Source organism: Vespa crabro, chromosome 15 (assembly GCF_910589235.1).
Source record: "Vespa crabro chromosome 15, iyVesCrab1.2, whole genome shotgun sequence".
Taxonomy (NCBI): Eukaryota; Metazoa; Arthropoda; class Insecta; order Hymenoptera; family Vespidae; genus Vespa; species Vespa crabro.
Genome location: NC_060969.1, coordinates 5,711,486 through 5,725,835, shown reverse-complemented (window position 1 = coordinate 5,725,835; position 14,350 = coordinate 5,711,486). Strand labels below are relative to the sequence as shown.

Sequence of the window (14,350 nt, the reverse complement as noted above, 5' to 3'; positions counted from 1 at the left end):
TATAAATTATTTTCAAGGCGTATTTATGTTCAATTAACATAAATTTAATTCGACGATGACGGAGTAAAAGAAGAGAAATAAAAGAAAAAATTAAAAGGCATCTATGTGCGAATATCAAAAGATACGATAGCGATGCAAATTAAGAGGCGGTCCGATTACGAGGCGAGACGACAAACCTACGTTCCGACACTGAACGATACTCAAAGTCAGGGCTTCTTTCGAGTGCTTTTCTCTTATTTAGAAAAACACCCTCTCTCTCTCTCCTCCATTTCTCTTTCCCTTTATCTTCTTCTTGGCCCAAACCGAGCCTTTTTGTCTTTCTCCCTCTCCCTTCTGTCTCTCGAGATTCGTACTTGTTCAAATAAACTCGTCGACCCCACAGTGATGGTTTATGTTCTCGCGTGTACCCTCCTCCGCTTGCTCGCGGCATCAACTTGCCTCTCGTGACGCAAGGAAACGCGATGCTGCCGAGTCTAACCGACTATCCACCTCGGCAGAAAGAAAAGAGAGGATTGGAGAGGAAGGAGAGGAGATGAGAGGGCTCTTTACATATTTGTCATTTGTCACGGTGCGTGGCGTGATGTTTACAAACTGAAGAGAGAGAGAGAGAGAGAGAGAGAGAGAGAGAGAGAGAGAGGGGGCCGTTCATTTTTTTAGTAAAAAACTTCTCGTTAGCAGAACGTTTATTCTTCGAACCGAAAAGACGATTCTCTTTTTCCCACGTATTTTCCATCTTCTTCGTCCCTTTATCTCTTTCGCAAGCTATGTATCAAAAAGATCACTCTTTCGAGTCGATTCTTTCAAACTTTGCCACGAAAGTAATTCGTTTTTAATTCGAAAAAAGGACAAATTTCTTCTTTCTTTGTTTTCGCGTCACAATCGGCGTGTTTGATAATCCAAACGTTATATACGTTTATGCGCGTGCCGGTGCACGCGTTCTACATAAAACGGAAGAACAACGGAGAAAAACTTTTTAACGATTCCTCCTCTTACGATTCCCCTTTCAAAGACCATTTGCGAACGTTCTCTAGAATGAGGAGCAGTTGGAACATTCCAATAGTCAATCCGATAATTCCATTCGAATAACATATTGTAGTTAATGTCGAAATGCACGAGCAATATCGACGTTGATCGACGAGTTCCATGAGAATTTTTCAGAGATATTCTATTCTCTAGAAAAAGACGACCCTTTTTTGCATGGCTTCTTATTCGAACAGCCCTTGTTCGATTTTTTACCCTCCTCGAATGGTTTTATTTCATTTTCTAGAGCGGCACCGTTGCACCGACGGAAGGCACCGAAGATTAATAAACGCCTGTCGAGGGTATCGTCGATTCATGGAGACGTCAGAGGCGAAGGCAATGAAGGAGGAAAGGCCAGAGAGAGAGAGAGAGAGAGAGAGAGAGAGAGAGAAGTAAAGTGCCATCGATGCCCGATGAACGTCGACTAGATGCTAGAATGAATTCTTTCTTTCCGTTTCTCTAGAAAGCCGCGAGAAAAGTTTTCGGTTATTAAACACTTAAATCTTCCTGCCTGGATAGAAAAGCATTGCTTTTGGGACCGGGGAAAGAGGAAAAATATACAACGGGTCAAGAAACTTCGAAAGAAGAAAATACGAACGTTAAATAAATATTTGCGTTACGTTGCGATCGAGAAAAGTGTCGTGCGATTCGAAGAGGTTCGTCGAACTTTTAGAGAACGTAAAAGAGCAGCTAGGTGGAAGGGCTCGAGGGTGAGCTCGGAACGACGAACGCGAAGAAATGGATGACTCATAGGATGAGATAAATCAACTCGAAGAGTCTACCTCTAAAAGAGGTAAAAGTCGTAAGAAAAAAATGTGCCTAGCGCAGTAGCCGTTGGAACGACATATGAATTTTCCATATAATATAATTTTGCTTCTTTATCATTTAGAAAAGTATGAGGTAGGTGTAACTATTGGAAGAAATGAAACGAAACAAAATGAATCAAAAGAAAGAGGAGGAGAAAAGGAAGACGCGCAGGATGGATGAAAAAGAAAAGGAGATGCACTGCTAGCTGATTTTCTCTCTTTCTCTTTCCCTTTATCTCCCACTACTCTTCCTTCGAACTAGGTTTGCTGGCGCCTGAAAGGCAGGCAGCCAGGCGGGCGCCTCTGCTCGAAAGGGTTTCGCATCGACCAGACGAGGACAGCATCTGTCGTCGGTATACGTATTCTTGGTTAGAGCAACCGAGACGCGAGACGATATTGCGGGGAGTGAAAGATATTTGTGTCGTCCTACTTCGACGAGAGCGATAGAGAGAAAGAGAGGAAAGCATTTGCAAAGAGAAACTAAATGTTGCCGAACAAGAACGGATACCAAATCGCGTTGCAAAGAGGATTATCGTTGATTCGCCGACATAAGAATTTCTCCAATGTTTTAATGCTTTTTTTTCTCAGTACCGAGAGGAAGATAAGAATGCCGGGATCTACGTTGAAAATCAAAATCTCTCTGGACTCACCGAATCGGAATATTCCGCGGGACAAATCGATAGGTCCGCTGTTCGAAGGAAAAGGAGGACACGTAGAACTTAGGTAGGGTGGATTCAGTTGAGAAATATTGCTCCTGAGACTATCCCACCCCACCCCACCCCTTTGGGAAAAGAGAGAGAGAGAGAGAGAGAGAGAGAGAGAGAAGGGCGAGGCCGTGAATCGTCTTAAGGAGGAAGCCGCCCCGTGCCGGTAAAGTTACATTTATTCGGTCCTACGAGCACGACCAAAAGAAAGGTGCTATTTCTCCGAGGGGAAAACTTTCGAACGTAGACAGTAACCGCTTTTTATCCGTAAAAAGGCAGCATTGTTCGTGTCTTCTTGGTGCGTACTTACCTACTCCTTCTTTAACCTTTCTCTCCCTCTCCTCCTCCTCCTCCTCCCCCTTATTCGAGAATATATAAACAGTTTTCGACTGGCGGAAGTAAAAAGTTTAGATTTCTAGATACGTAGATAGATGTGCATTTATTTCTCTTACCTTTTCTTCGTAGTTATCAATATTAATAGGAAAAGTGGTTTAAGACGATGTACGATAAAAAGGAAAACTTTTTAATATTGTTTTGATATTGATAAGGTATTTATACTCCGGATAAAAGATTTAGTTTCCCTTCAACTTGGAAAATAATCGGCATTCTACCGTAGCGATCTTATGTTCCCCATCGAACCCGTTAAAGTAGAAATTCCCTTTCTCGGAGATATAGAGAGTATATCGTCCCCGAGTTTCGAAGGAATTTTTGCCAATTAAAGTTTACATCCTTGAAATTGTAGCGTCTATTAAGCAAGCCTCCATGCAATTGGATAACTCCGAGGGATCGCGAAACAGCGTATTTCGATTATCGTACCTTCTTGCCGTACCTTAAGCAGATGTTTCCTTATCATCGTTGTCCCTCGCTCGAGAAATTCGATCACGATAAAGGACGATAACGCGCTAGAAACGGTAATCGCTTATCGTCCTGCGAAGAATTCTTTTTTATGTCGTGTAAAATGATGCATTCGCGTCTGCGTTTACTCAGGGAATCTTGGAACGAGTAATCGTTTTCTATTTAAATATTTTCATGACATCTTTATCGAGCGTTTCTGAAAAAAGGAACCAAGAGATTTTTTTACGATCGTCAGCTCTTTCTCGAAAAATACATTTTATGAAATAAAAACGAAGAAGGGGATGACGATCGTAAATGACGATTATTAATTAAGAGAGAAGTCGCGTAATAAAAATTCGACGTCCAATAATGTGGACCACTTCGTTGTCGGATGATACTCGATCGATGCAAATCGGACATATGCATGCTACGTAGGCCATGGCATATCCTCGGAAAAAGAGAGACCGACAGCAGATGCAAACGGCATGGAACGTTACACATTTGCAACAAAGAGAGAAGAAGAAGGGTGCATTGTGCCGATCCTAATCGGATTACACGGCCCATTGAAGTCAGAAGTGCGATCTTTTAAAAGGGGCTAACGTAATGCGCTTGTTAAACGTCCAGAAGAGAAGGAAGATCGATATTTTCCGCGATGCGCCGTCCGAGGGGGTTTCAACGATACTCAACGCACACGCGAACCCTCCTGCCAAGTTCTCTCTCTCTCTCTCTCTCTCTCTCTCTCTCTCAATATACATTTATACATAGATGTGCGCGTGTACATATATCTCCCTTTCAGCCCTCCCAGGTCGCCAGCGAGCGCCAGATAATCCGACAGGAACCTCGTTACCCTCGTCCGACGGCGTATCCTGGAATTACCGGACTTGGCGAATTTGTAGCGCGCGAGTTCGGGGAAGGGATGCTGCGCTATCTTTCCTCGATTTCCAGTAGAAAACAGGGAAACAGGATTTTGACCTTTACCCATATAATCGAAAAAAGATCGTTTTTTCGCAAGAGAATCACCTGTCTTTATCAGAGATTTTTTCTTTTCTCGCTTTTTTCCTCCTTTTTGGCGTTTCCGTGCCGTTAAAATTTTAACGAGTAGCTTTTCATGCACACATGCGCGCCTTTTATCGAGCGTCTTGTTGATATCGGTGTTTTACGTGCGCACCGATAAAGATGTAACTACGCAAAGAAAGTGCTCTTTCAGTTTTGTGCGATTTGAACAGAAACGGTACAATTGCAATATTTTCCTGTACTTGTCCTCGATAAATTGTCCGGATAAATTTTAAACGTTTCTCGTCCATGTGCGTCACACGCAACCGCTTATTTTCTTCTATGACTTATCAACCGTCTTAACCGAACCGAGATATTATTATCGTTGCCGTCGTTGCTTTCCTATTTTTCCTCTTTGCTTCTTTCCTGAACGAATACAATAGAGCAAAGAACGTTAGAACGAGGAAAATGAGGAAGGCAGCGAGCGCGGAAATTGCTATGCAAATTACGAATATGACTGGTGCGTTATGCAAACGGAATTCATTCGTTTCTGTCAACATTCTTTTGTGAAGAAAATACACGTACCTTCGCTTAGAAGAAGGGAACGGGGTAGGTCACGTACGATCACGTACCGAGTTCATCCGTGCGCTGAATTATCCTGACAAATTGAAAGAAAGAATGTTGGCAAGTAATTAAAGGAAACAAAAAAAAAAACAAAAACACAAAGTCCCTCCTTGATGTCTCGAAAATAAATGACAAGTTCTGTGCATCGACTCGCGATCATTTATCGTTCCTTACTTGGATGCTTCTCGATCGGTCGCGGATGGAAGAGCACACAGCGAGGATCGTTCGGCACTTAAATAAAGGGAAACTTGGTCGTCCGGAACTCCGTGGACGTCTAAATAGATGGGCAATGGGTTCTTGAATTATCGCGCTGGAACGTCGCTTCGACCTAATGCAATTATTGCATTAGCAGAGTGCATTGCCTCCATTTACGTATTAAATTTAAATTCTTCCACGGGATACTTGTCTATTGTATGTACACGCGCGGCACAAAAGCGGGTCAGGTTAGCTCCCGTGACCATGTTCCGAAAGGACAGAACGATTTAATGGATTTTAATCCGCGTAAGTGCTAAATTTAGGAATAGAAAAGATTTCCCCGTCGTCATCTTTTTTTAAATCTTTCGTCACGATCTCTTTCGGTACGACTCGTCGCGGCTTCCAAACGTTGAATACTCTATCCCTCTTCTCCACTCTATCTATCTCTCTGTGCGTATATCGTCGCACAACCCCAATTTATAAATATGCAAAGGGTAATAAAGAATATCATAAATTCACGGTACGTATCAATGTACGTTCTAATTCGAGCTCTAACGCGTATAAACGAGCTTTTATAAATACATAACGATTCGATTCTGGTTTCGAAAAACGTTAAAGTACGCAAGTGTCGTTATAGAGAGGAAATAAGAGAGAGAGAGAGAGAGAGAGAGAGAGAGAGAGAGAGAGAGAGAGAGACAGAGTATACATTTATTAGAATAATAATATATACGTAAATTATAACATTGAAATGATCAAATAATAAATTCGTTTTGGTTATAGGAAAAGTTATAGAAAAGAGAGAAAGCAAGAAAAAAAAGAAAACTAGAACGAGTAAAGTCGAGCAAACATTTTTATCGTCGCCGTCGTCGCCGTCGACGAGTAGATCGATGGTTGCAAAAGTACTTAGGTAATACGCGAAGGTAGATTTTCGAGGCGAGAACAGGCACAAAACTCGGCGCGAAAATCGTTTCTGATCCCTTTTACGAGCGAGCAGAGACACGAATTTTGTTCTCTGCTCGCCGACAAAAAGGTCGGACGAGGCGCTTTTCCATGGCGTTTTGTCGGACTCCGATGACTCCGGGTCTCCTGGCAACGAACACCCCGTCGGCTGGACGATCTCCAAGGACGACGATCCGTGTTAACGTCGCGAAATCGTGTCGCCGTTTTCCTCCCGTCTCCCACCATCCACCATCTCTCATACTCGAGTCTTCTGCCTTCCACGCTCTACGAGTTGCCTTTTCTATGCTTGCTTACGAGATTCAAACAAAATCGATAACTCCCGCCTACGTTCTTAGCTATTCTGACCACGCCAACGAAGAATTTCTACTTTGAAAAAGAAAAGACAAACGCGCATACTCTTTTTTTCATCATTTTTATATACTCCATCTACCTCAAAAGTTATGTCACCATCCTATATTATGTACATTTTTCTCTATCTCACTCTTATCTTTCTTTGCTGTTTTCCTATCTTTATCTGAGTGCCGGGAGAGAGAGAGAGAGAGAGAGAGAGAGAGAGAGAGAGAGAGAGAGAGAGAGAGAGAGAGAGAGAGAGAGAGATTCTAATTGCGAGAATATGATCTCGTTTGCCGTGTGTAAATACAGTTTCCGTGATACGCATATGCAGTCGTTTGTAACATTAATTGCATACTGTGCAAATGTTTAACCAATAAATTAGTCGACATTACGTTAGTCTCATAGAATATAGTATCGTATATATCTCCGAAGGTATTATGTTTCTGCTTTTGGCAAATATTCTCTTCATCTAAGTCAAAAATGAACGATCCAATCTTGAAAACGATTAATTCTTTCTACGATGCACTCGATAGCTCTCAATTATATTAATTTGATATGTAATAATGATTACATAGAATTTATGAATTTCTAAGCATATGCGTGTGTGTATGAGCGCGCATACATATTTGTTCATAAAGCCTACAGGCTAGTTATAACATTATATTTGTCCGAGATCGATGCGTTTAATTCAATCTGTTCTAATGTTTCGTGATACGTGCCAATATGGTTACGCATTGTTTGGCTTTAGGAAGTGCCTGAGAGAGAGGGAGAGAGAGAGAGGGAGGGAGAGAAGGCTCGCAGAGCGAAATTATATAGTGCGTTCAACCTGCGGAAGGGTAAACTTGACAGATGCAACGATATCGATTAGAAATACTCCGTCTACCATGACAAATTAGATATCAAAGGGTAACGACGAGTTTTACGGTAGAAAATCGCTCGTATTTTTCCTCGAATATATGACATAACGAATTAACGGTGAAATTCGATAATTTATTTATCAATAATGTAGTTTGGATCGATACGCGTGTGACGTAAATGGATATAAACGGATGATAAACGATCCCTCTATCGGTTCGATGTTTCTGTAACGATACAAGACAGAGATACGTGTACAGGGATATTATTGGATTATATAGGTACAATTATGCGCTCGTGCTCTTTAGATATTTAGAGCAACTATCTAGAGTTGGCGGCAGAAGATCTCTCTCATCGAGAAACAAGATTCTCAATGATCGAACTAGCACGGAATTCTAACAAAGGAATATCTCGCGATGTAACTCGATAGTACGGAATAAATGTTACAACGTGGCGGAATCGTCGTTGTCGATTTACATTCATAGAAGGTAGTATCAGAATTATCGAACAGTGTCCTCCTCTCGACGACGTGCTTGGTTGGACGCGAATGGACGGTGCCTGTTCGAATGATCATTTTCGAAAGCGCTTATCGTTTCTATCCTATTGTCACCATCTTTCTCTCTCTCTCTCTCTCTCTCTCTCTTTCTCCCTCTTCTCCTCGCTCTAGACGGAGAGAGCTAGTGAGTGGAGAACGATAGTAATTCGAGGTGCAAAGCTACATGTCAATCATCTGCAAAATTCTAAACTGCGAGATTTTCGTGTTTTCTTTTTTTTCTTTCGAATTTGTTATTAAACATTTTCGAAAATTTATCATTTAATCGCAATAAATTTTCGAGAGGAAACGATGAAAGTGACAGGTGCAAAGAAGAATGAAGAAATATCTATTATACCAAAGTACCTATATAAGCTTATATAATTGTAGTCTCGGAAATTCTCTTTCGTCTCGCAAAGGAGAAAAGACAAGGTGGCTGTCTTCCTTTCCTTGATAGGTGGAAAACGAAAGTAGAAGCTAATTAAGTGCACTTCATTTTAGTAATCTCATTACCTAACGTCTAGGCAAGCGTTAAAGCGCGTTGCTACCTTTACAGGTGCCGTGTAATTTCTGTCTTTTAATTCCCTTTCTCGCGGAAAGCTCCATGTTTCTTTTCTTCGATAAATCGATGTTAGACAGCGCGAACGATTGAAATGCATCCTGCTGAACTAGTTCCAAAATGATAGTCGAGAGAACGTTCAGGAATACGTATGCGAAGGGATTCTTCGTTCGTGTGTCTGTAAACTTCTTGGAAAAGATATGACGTTCGTTCTTAAACGAGGCCATGTATCGATCTTTCGACGCATCTTTCTGTCCCTCTCTTCCGGTCTCGTCTCTCTCTCTCTCTCTCTCTCTCTCTCTCTCTCTCTCTCTCTCTCTCTCTCTCTCTCTCTCTCTCTCGACGCATCAGAGAGGATCACGATACGAAGTCGGATTCTGGGCTTGCGTGCATTTTTCCAACCTAATTTACAGTCTGTCAAATCTACGTGCCACCCCATCGCTCAGGCACTCATATCGCGGAAAATATGCATAATTCATGGAGTATGTCGTGTATATATATATATATATATATATATATATATATATATATATATATATATTATTCCGACGAGAGGCCGAGGGACGAGAGAGAGAGAGAGAGAGACGAGACCGATCAACCACTTGAAAATTCGTTCCTCGTCGAGATTATATGCACCGATGTGAAACGTCATGAAAAAGTGATACTGGGAAAAGCAATGGATGAAGAGATAAAAAAGAAAGAGAGAGAGATGAAAAGAAGGAGAAAGAAAAACGAGAGTCATTTATTCGATAACACTCGACTGAAACCTCTCATCGACGTCAATTAAAAAATACTAAAATGCTCGTTCATTCAACGATATATATATGTACGATTAAGACGACGACAATGTCAACGAAGAGAATAAATACAACATGGAATATTGAATCGCCATTCGTCTGTGAAACAAATTCATAATAAAGCAACGAGTCTCTCTCCGTTCGTTGGTGCTCCACTGGTTGAAAGAAAGAAGGAAAAAAAAAAAAAAGAAAAAACTTGTTGCAACGCGTGCATGATCGCGAAAGGAAAGCAAAAACGTCGGTTGCAATTTTATCGAAACAAGCTGCACTTGTCTCTATTTTATGTGCGCGTGCACGAAACCAGGTATGCAATAACGGATGAATGCTACAACGCAGCATAGCGTATAACCGAGCTTATTTATTTTTCAAAGCTTTTTAGTACGCGTCAGGTACGCGAGCCGACAGGTAGAAAGAGAGGTTGATCTCGATATGAAATGAAGGAGATGCTCGCTCGCCAACGACGACGACGTCGACGACGACGACGACGAAGATCGCCTTTAAGTGAAAATCCATAAGAAAATGTGCGCATTAAAAGAGGAAAAGAAGGAGGAGGAGGAGGAGGAAGAGGAGGAATATCTGGACGAGAGTTGTACACGTTCTTATACACGTTATTCGTTGCCTTCTAGTCTATCGACACCCTCTCCTTGTTCGTAAACAACGTGTCATCGATGTAACCTCTTCGTCGGTCAACGTTGTTATCGTCGACGCCCTTTCCAACTCTATATTCTGAAACTTAATCACTCGTGTGCCTGCATCGGAGTACTGTAAAATAAACGAACAAACTGATCTGTTTTCCATCCGAGATGATCGCGAAAACACGTTGCTTATGCGCGGACGTTAAAATGGCTTGAAGATTCGAATAAATAATCTGACATATGCGTATATACAGAGAGTTATTCGAAAGATAAATAATTTTCTAGTATAATAGAAAACTGAAATATATAGAAAAGCATTCATCTAAAAGATATATCCAATAGCATCAAAACAATAGATATTTTTTCATAATTCCAACGTAATCCAAGATATTAAAGAGAATGCACGTTGAATTTTAGGGTCGATTCTCACGAAAAAGAAATTAATGGAAGCACACCTGCCGTCGTTCGTCATACGTCAAAATTTAAAAGCATAGAGGAAAGTACGCTGGGGTCGAATCTGATGTAAATTCTCTCAGAATTCGAGACTATGGCGAGAGATTGTGTATCGTTAGGATTTTCATTTATAGTAGCCGATAGATCTAGACGCAAAAATCTAACGACTTAACATTTTTAACATTTTCTCTCTTCGTTCTCCTATCCGATTCTCGTTACAGAACGCTAAATAATCCACCATCGACTTTCTCCCCGTCTGAAAATCTCTCTCTCCCTCCCCCATCTCTCTTCTCTCCCGACGACCGCAAAGGTGGAATAAAATTCATCGACTCCCAAGAGTCTCGGAGTACATCAAAGCCAATGAGAGGGACGATGCGCCTAGCTGTACGCGACGTTGAGAGAAAGAGGAGGAGGAGGTAGAGGGTTGTCCGACTAAATGTAGCGTATAATTTAGACAGCAGCTGCGCCATGCGACAAATATAATTCGACGCATCAATCTGCGGCTTCGGGGGCTTTCGATGAAGGGGGTAAAAAGAGAGGACAAAGTGTTAGGAGAGCCGACCCTGAAAGCGAGTATGTGAACGTGGACGCGCGTGTCCGATGGGACGAGCAACATCCATGTACGATTCTTTTTCTCGAGCGAGATATTTACGAAAAAAACATTATCATTTATAAATACGTATAATGTTAGTCGTTAATAAATATCGCGTCGAAGCAATTATCGAAAAAGTATCGAGCAAACGTCGGCGAAACAGCGATAATAGATCGATATCTCGCGATTCCTTTCCACGAAGAGAAATTCGATCGGCGCGGTTGATCGCCCTAATAATTTTCGCCCCGTGTTGAAAAAGACTGTGTTGAAAAAAGAAAAACTCCTCTTATATCAGGAACGTGACCGGCTTCGGCTTTCGAAGCCTAAACATCATCTAGAGAGAGCCTTTGATACGGCCCCGTAACAAAAACGATGACGCCATCAGTCTCGAAATGCATTACTTCACGTCGTTACTCCATTCGAGAGGGAGACTCAAAGCTCTGTTAAACCATCGAATAGCCATTTCAATAGTGTACACATAGGCCTACTTACTCTTATCCATAGACGAAACGATCGAGCCATCATTAGTTTCTACATATTCTCTCTCTCTCTCTCTCTCTCTCTCTCTCTCGGCGTCGGTCATTATTAAATCGGACGATTCGTAGAATCTACGTATTTACATGTGTATAAATATATGTATATATATCTTGTAAGGAAGAAATATTTTATCGAATTTCTACCTACGAATATCGAATCATTTATATGATCAAAGTAATGCATCATGATTCGATAATAGTCGGACATGGTCGATTATCGAGAAGAAGAAGAAGAAGAAGAAGAAGAAGAAGAAGAAGAAGAAGAAGAAACTAAAACGATATATGTGTATTTACATCGCGAAGGAATACATTGAATGTGCATAGACGGTGGAAATGAAAAAGAGACTACGACATATATTTTTGGATGCGACGACTAACCTATATAAATTGTAGAACTGGATCGACGTACTGACCTATGTAATTTCTTAGAAAATATCCGATTTCGATGCGAAAGAGAGGACGAAAAAAAACTGTCGCTTTTTTCTACACGTGCAGACGTGTAGACGAACGTCGAGCTCGGCAACGACAATACGCTCGTAATAAGTAGTTTTTTATATACACACACACACACACACACTCGCATATATATGTATATATAATCACGTACATAGGCGAACAAATTCTTCGAAAAGCCCAACCTTCCGATCATATAGAATAATAGGTTATGTTGCTTCTTATACAATTATCGAGGAAATATTTAAGAAAGAAATTTACTTACCTGATATATCGTTGATCCTTTGGATTATGAGCATCCTTTTGACCAAGGAACACGAAGAAATGATACACCAACAGCTGCTTTGGCGCTCTGCTGTTCCATCTCGTGAAATTTTGGAAAATCTCTGAAAAGCGTTAAAACTTACATTAGTATTAGGATAAGATTAAAAGAGTGCGTGCATATGTCTGTGTGCATATGTATGTGTGCGTGTAGGAAATATATGCGCGTGTGTGTACAGGCGAGTATATATGAAACTCGAATTCGATGCAAGAGACGTCGCATCTATCGTTGGACAATTATTGATCGTAAAAGGCGAGAAAAGTATCGATATCGTGAAAATAAGAGGAAAAAATCCGAGAGAGAAATTATGACGTAATAGACCCCACTCGGGGGTCTTCGATTATATCTTCGCAGATATCTTTCGAAAGCGTTGATCCCCCAACTCGCGATCACGGCCTCTTAAGTATCGCACGTTCGGCTATCGATTGATATATCGGAAGAGGGTATATGTTAGAAAATAATGTCGTAATTACCTGCAACTATGAGGAGCGATAAAGTACCCTGTACACCTGTCAGCACGCAAAGTGGACCCCGTAGTTCGGATAATGGCGTCACTGTGGGTACATAGCGAGTCAATACAAATATTAATTTCTTTGATTAAAAATAATAAAAAGTATATAATATGAATACGTAGGAGTATGATATACACGAAGAATGTAATTAATTTCGATTTTAAATGTAAACAACAATTTTCTAATCGAATAATTAAAGCTTTTAAATAAATAGGCATGTAAAATAGACGCGTGCTTGTATCGCGCGTACCTTCCATTATAGTTTTTATATTAAACGCGAATTAATGAATAAATGAAATATAATAAAAGAATTATAATTAATCACTATTCGTCATACGTCTCCCTCGAGGAGAAGAAATACGCGATAAGGATAAATAGATTCGATAGCGACGAGGAAACGAATCGGTAACAAATGCCGTTCATCCGTTTAATTCCTTTTTTAGGAGATTTTCCAAGTTCTCCTGTGATATCATAAACGAGAGGACGTCCTTTTTGGCGTCGAAAGAAGGAAAACGTGAGTAGTACGAAATGAAGGGCCATCGTGGGCCTGTTTTCTAGATAGGGAAGAAGTCGCCCTCGAGGGACGCATCCATGCGAATAGGTTTCTCGTCCTCGATGACTGTTACTACGCGTTGGCACAAGCTAACCTTGCTCATAGGAGTAGACTTGCACCCACCCTTCGCATACCTTTTCACTTCTCTCATATATATTCCATTCATAGTTGCACGCACCCCATAAGAGGAAAATAATCATCTTCATCCGTTATATGACTTTTCCGTTACGCAATCGTTTTCTTATTTGCAAAAATGATGAGCCAGCTTTATATTCTCTCTCTCTCTCTCTCTCTCTCTCTTAGAAAATGGTACGTTCTATTGTGACGTAGAAAATGTATAGCATAATTTCAATAGGAACTCTCTTGCGTTATTTAATGGGCACATTATGTGCATACGTGGGTACGTTAATATTTGCGTTCGTACAGGCGATCGATTAAACAGTTCAGTTTCTACCATTGAACGAACGGTCAGATGGAGCACTGGCTTTGAAAAGTTTTCCCTTCGGGCAAAAGGTATCCGACGATTTCGATAATTTTTTCATTGCCAGTCAAGTAGCCGTTCGTTAAAGAGGAGAGGGCTTGATTCTTCTTTGTCCTCGGTCCTCGATTTCGAAAGTCGAAATAGAAAAAGAAAAGAGGAGCGAAAGAGAATTGAAAGTACTAAATTTCGTTAAAAATGCCTTCGTTTGCTTCATTAAAAACTGTCTGCGAGGAGAGTACTCGATATTTTATCGGCGAATATTATACGATTATAGTTTCATGAGTAAGGGAGTAACGCGGTTCCTACAAACGCATCTCCGTACGATCCATGTTGCACGCGAAAAAAGGAAGAGATCGAGTAATTCTCGTCCCGTTGCGATTAATTCGACGATTAAATTATTATGCGTTGTTTTTGTCGCTCTAAATTGTCCCTGTGCCTACCTCTAACTCCAAAGTTGGGTACGACAATTAACCGACAATTACTTACCTTGCTTCTTTCCAACGTATGCATATTCACGAATGAGTTATATCTCTCGTTAAGTACCTTCTCTTATAAACGATCGGGCTAGACCGTATATTTCTTTCTCCCTTTAGATCTTCAT

The 14,350-nt window shown here is 40.9% G+C and overlaps 1 protein-coding gene across 1 annotated transcript in view; it reads right to left on the bottom strand.

Moving 5' to 3' along the window:
* The window catches only part of LOC124429437 (fasciclin-2), a 66,868-nt gene extending 54,118 nt beyond the window's left edge, over positions 1–12,750 (bottom strand). The window contains exons 1-2 of the mRNA XM_046974738.1: positions 12,677–12,750; positions 12,147–12,267 (exon numbers count right to left, since the gene is read on the bottom strand). Coding sequence (XP_046830694.1) covers positions 12,147–12,180 — 34 coding nt within the window. The 5' untranslated portion in view covers positions 12,181–12,267; positions 12,677–12,750. The remainder of the gene's footprint in view (positions 1–12,146; positions 12,268–12,676) is intronic.
* Positions 12,751–14,350: the final 1,600 nt, after the last annotated feature.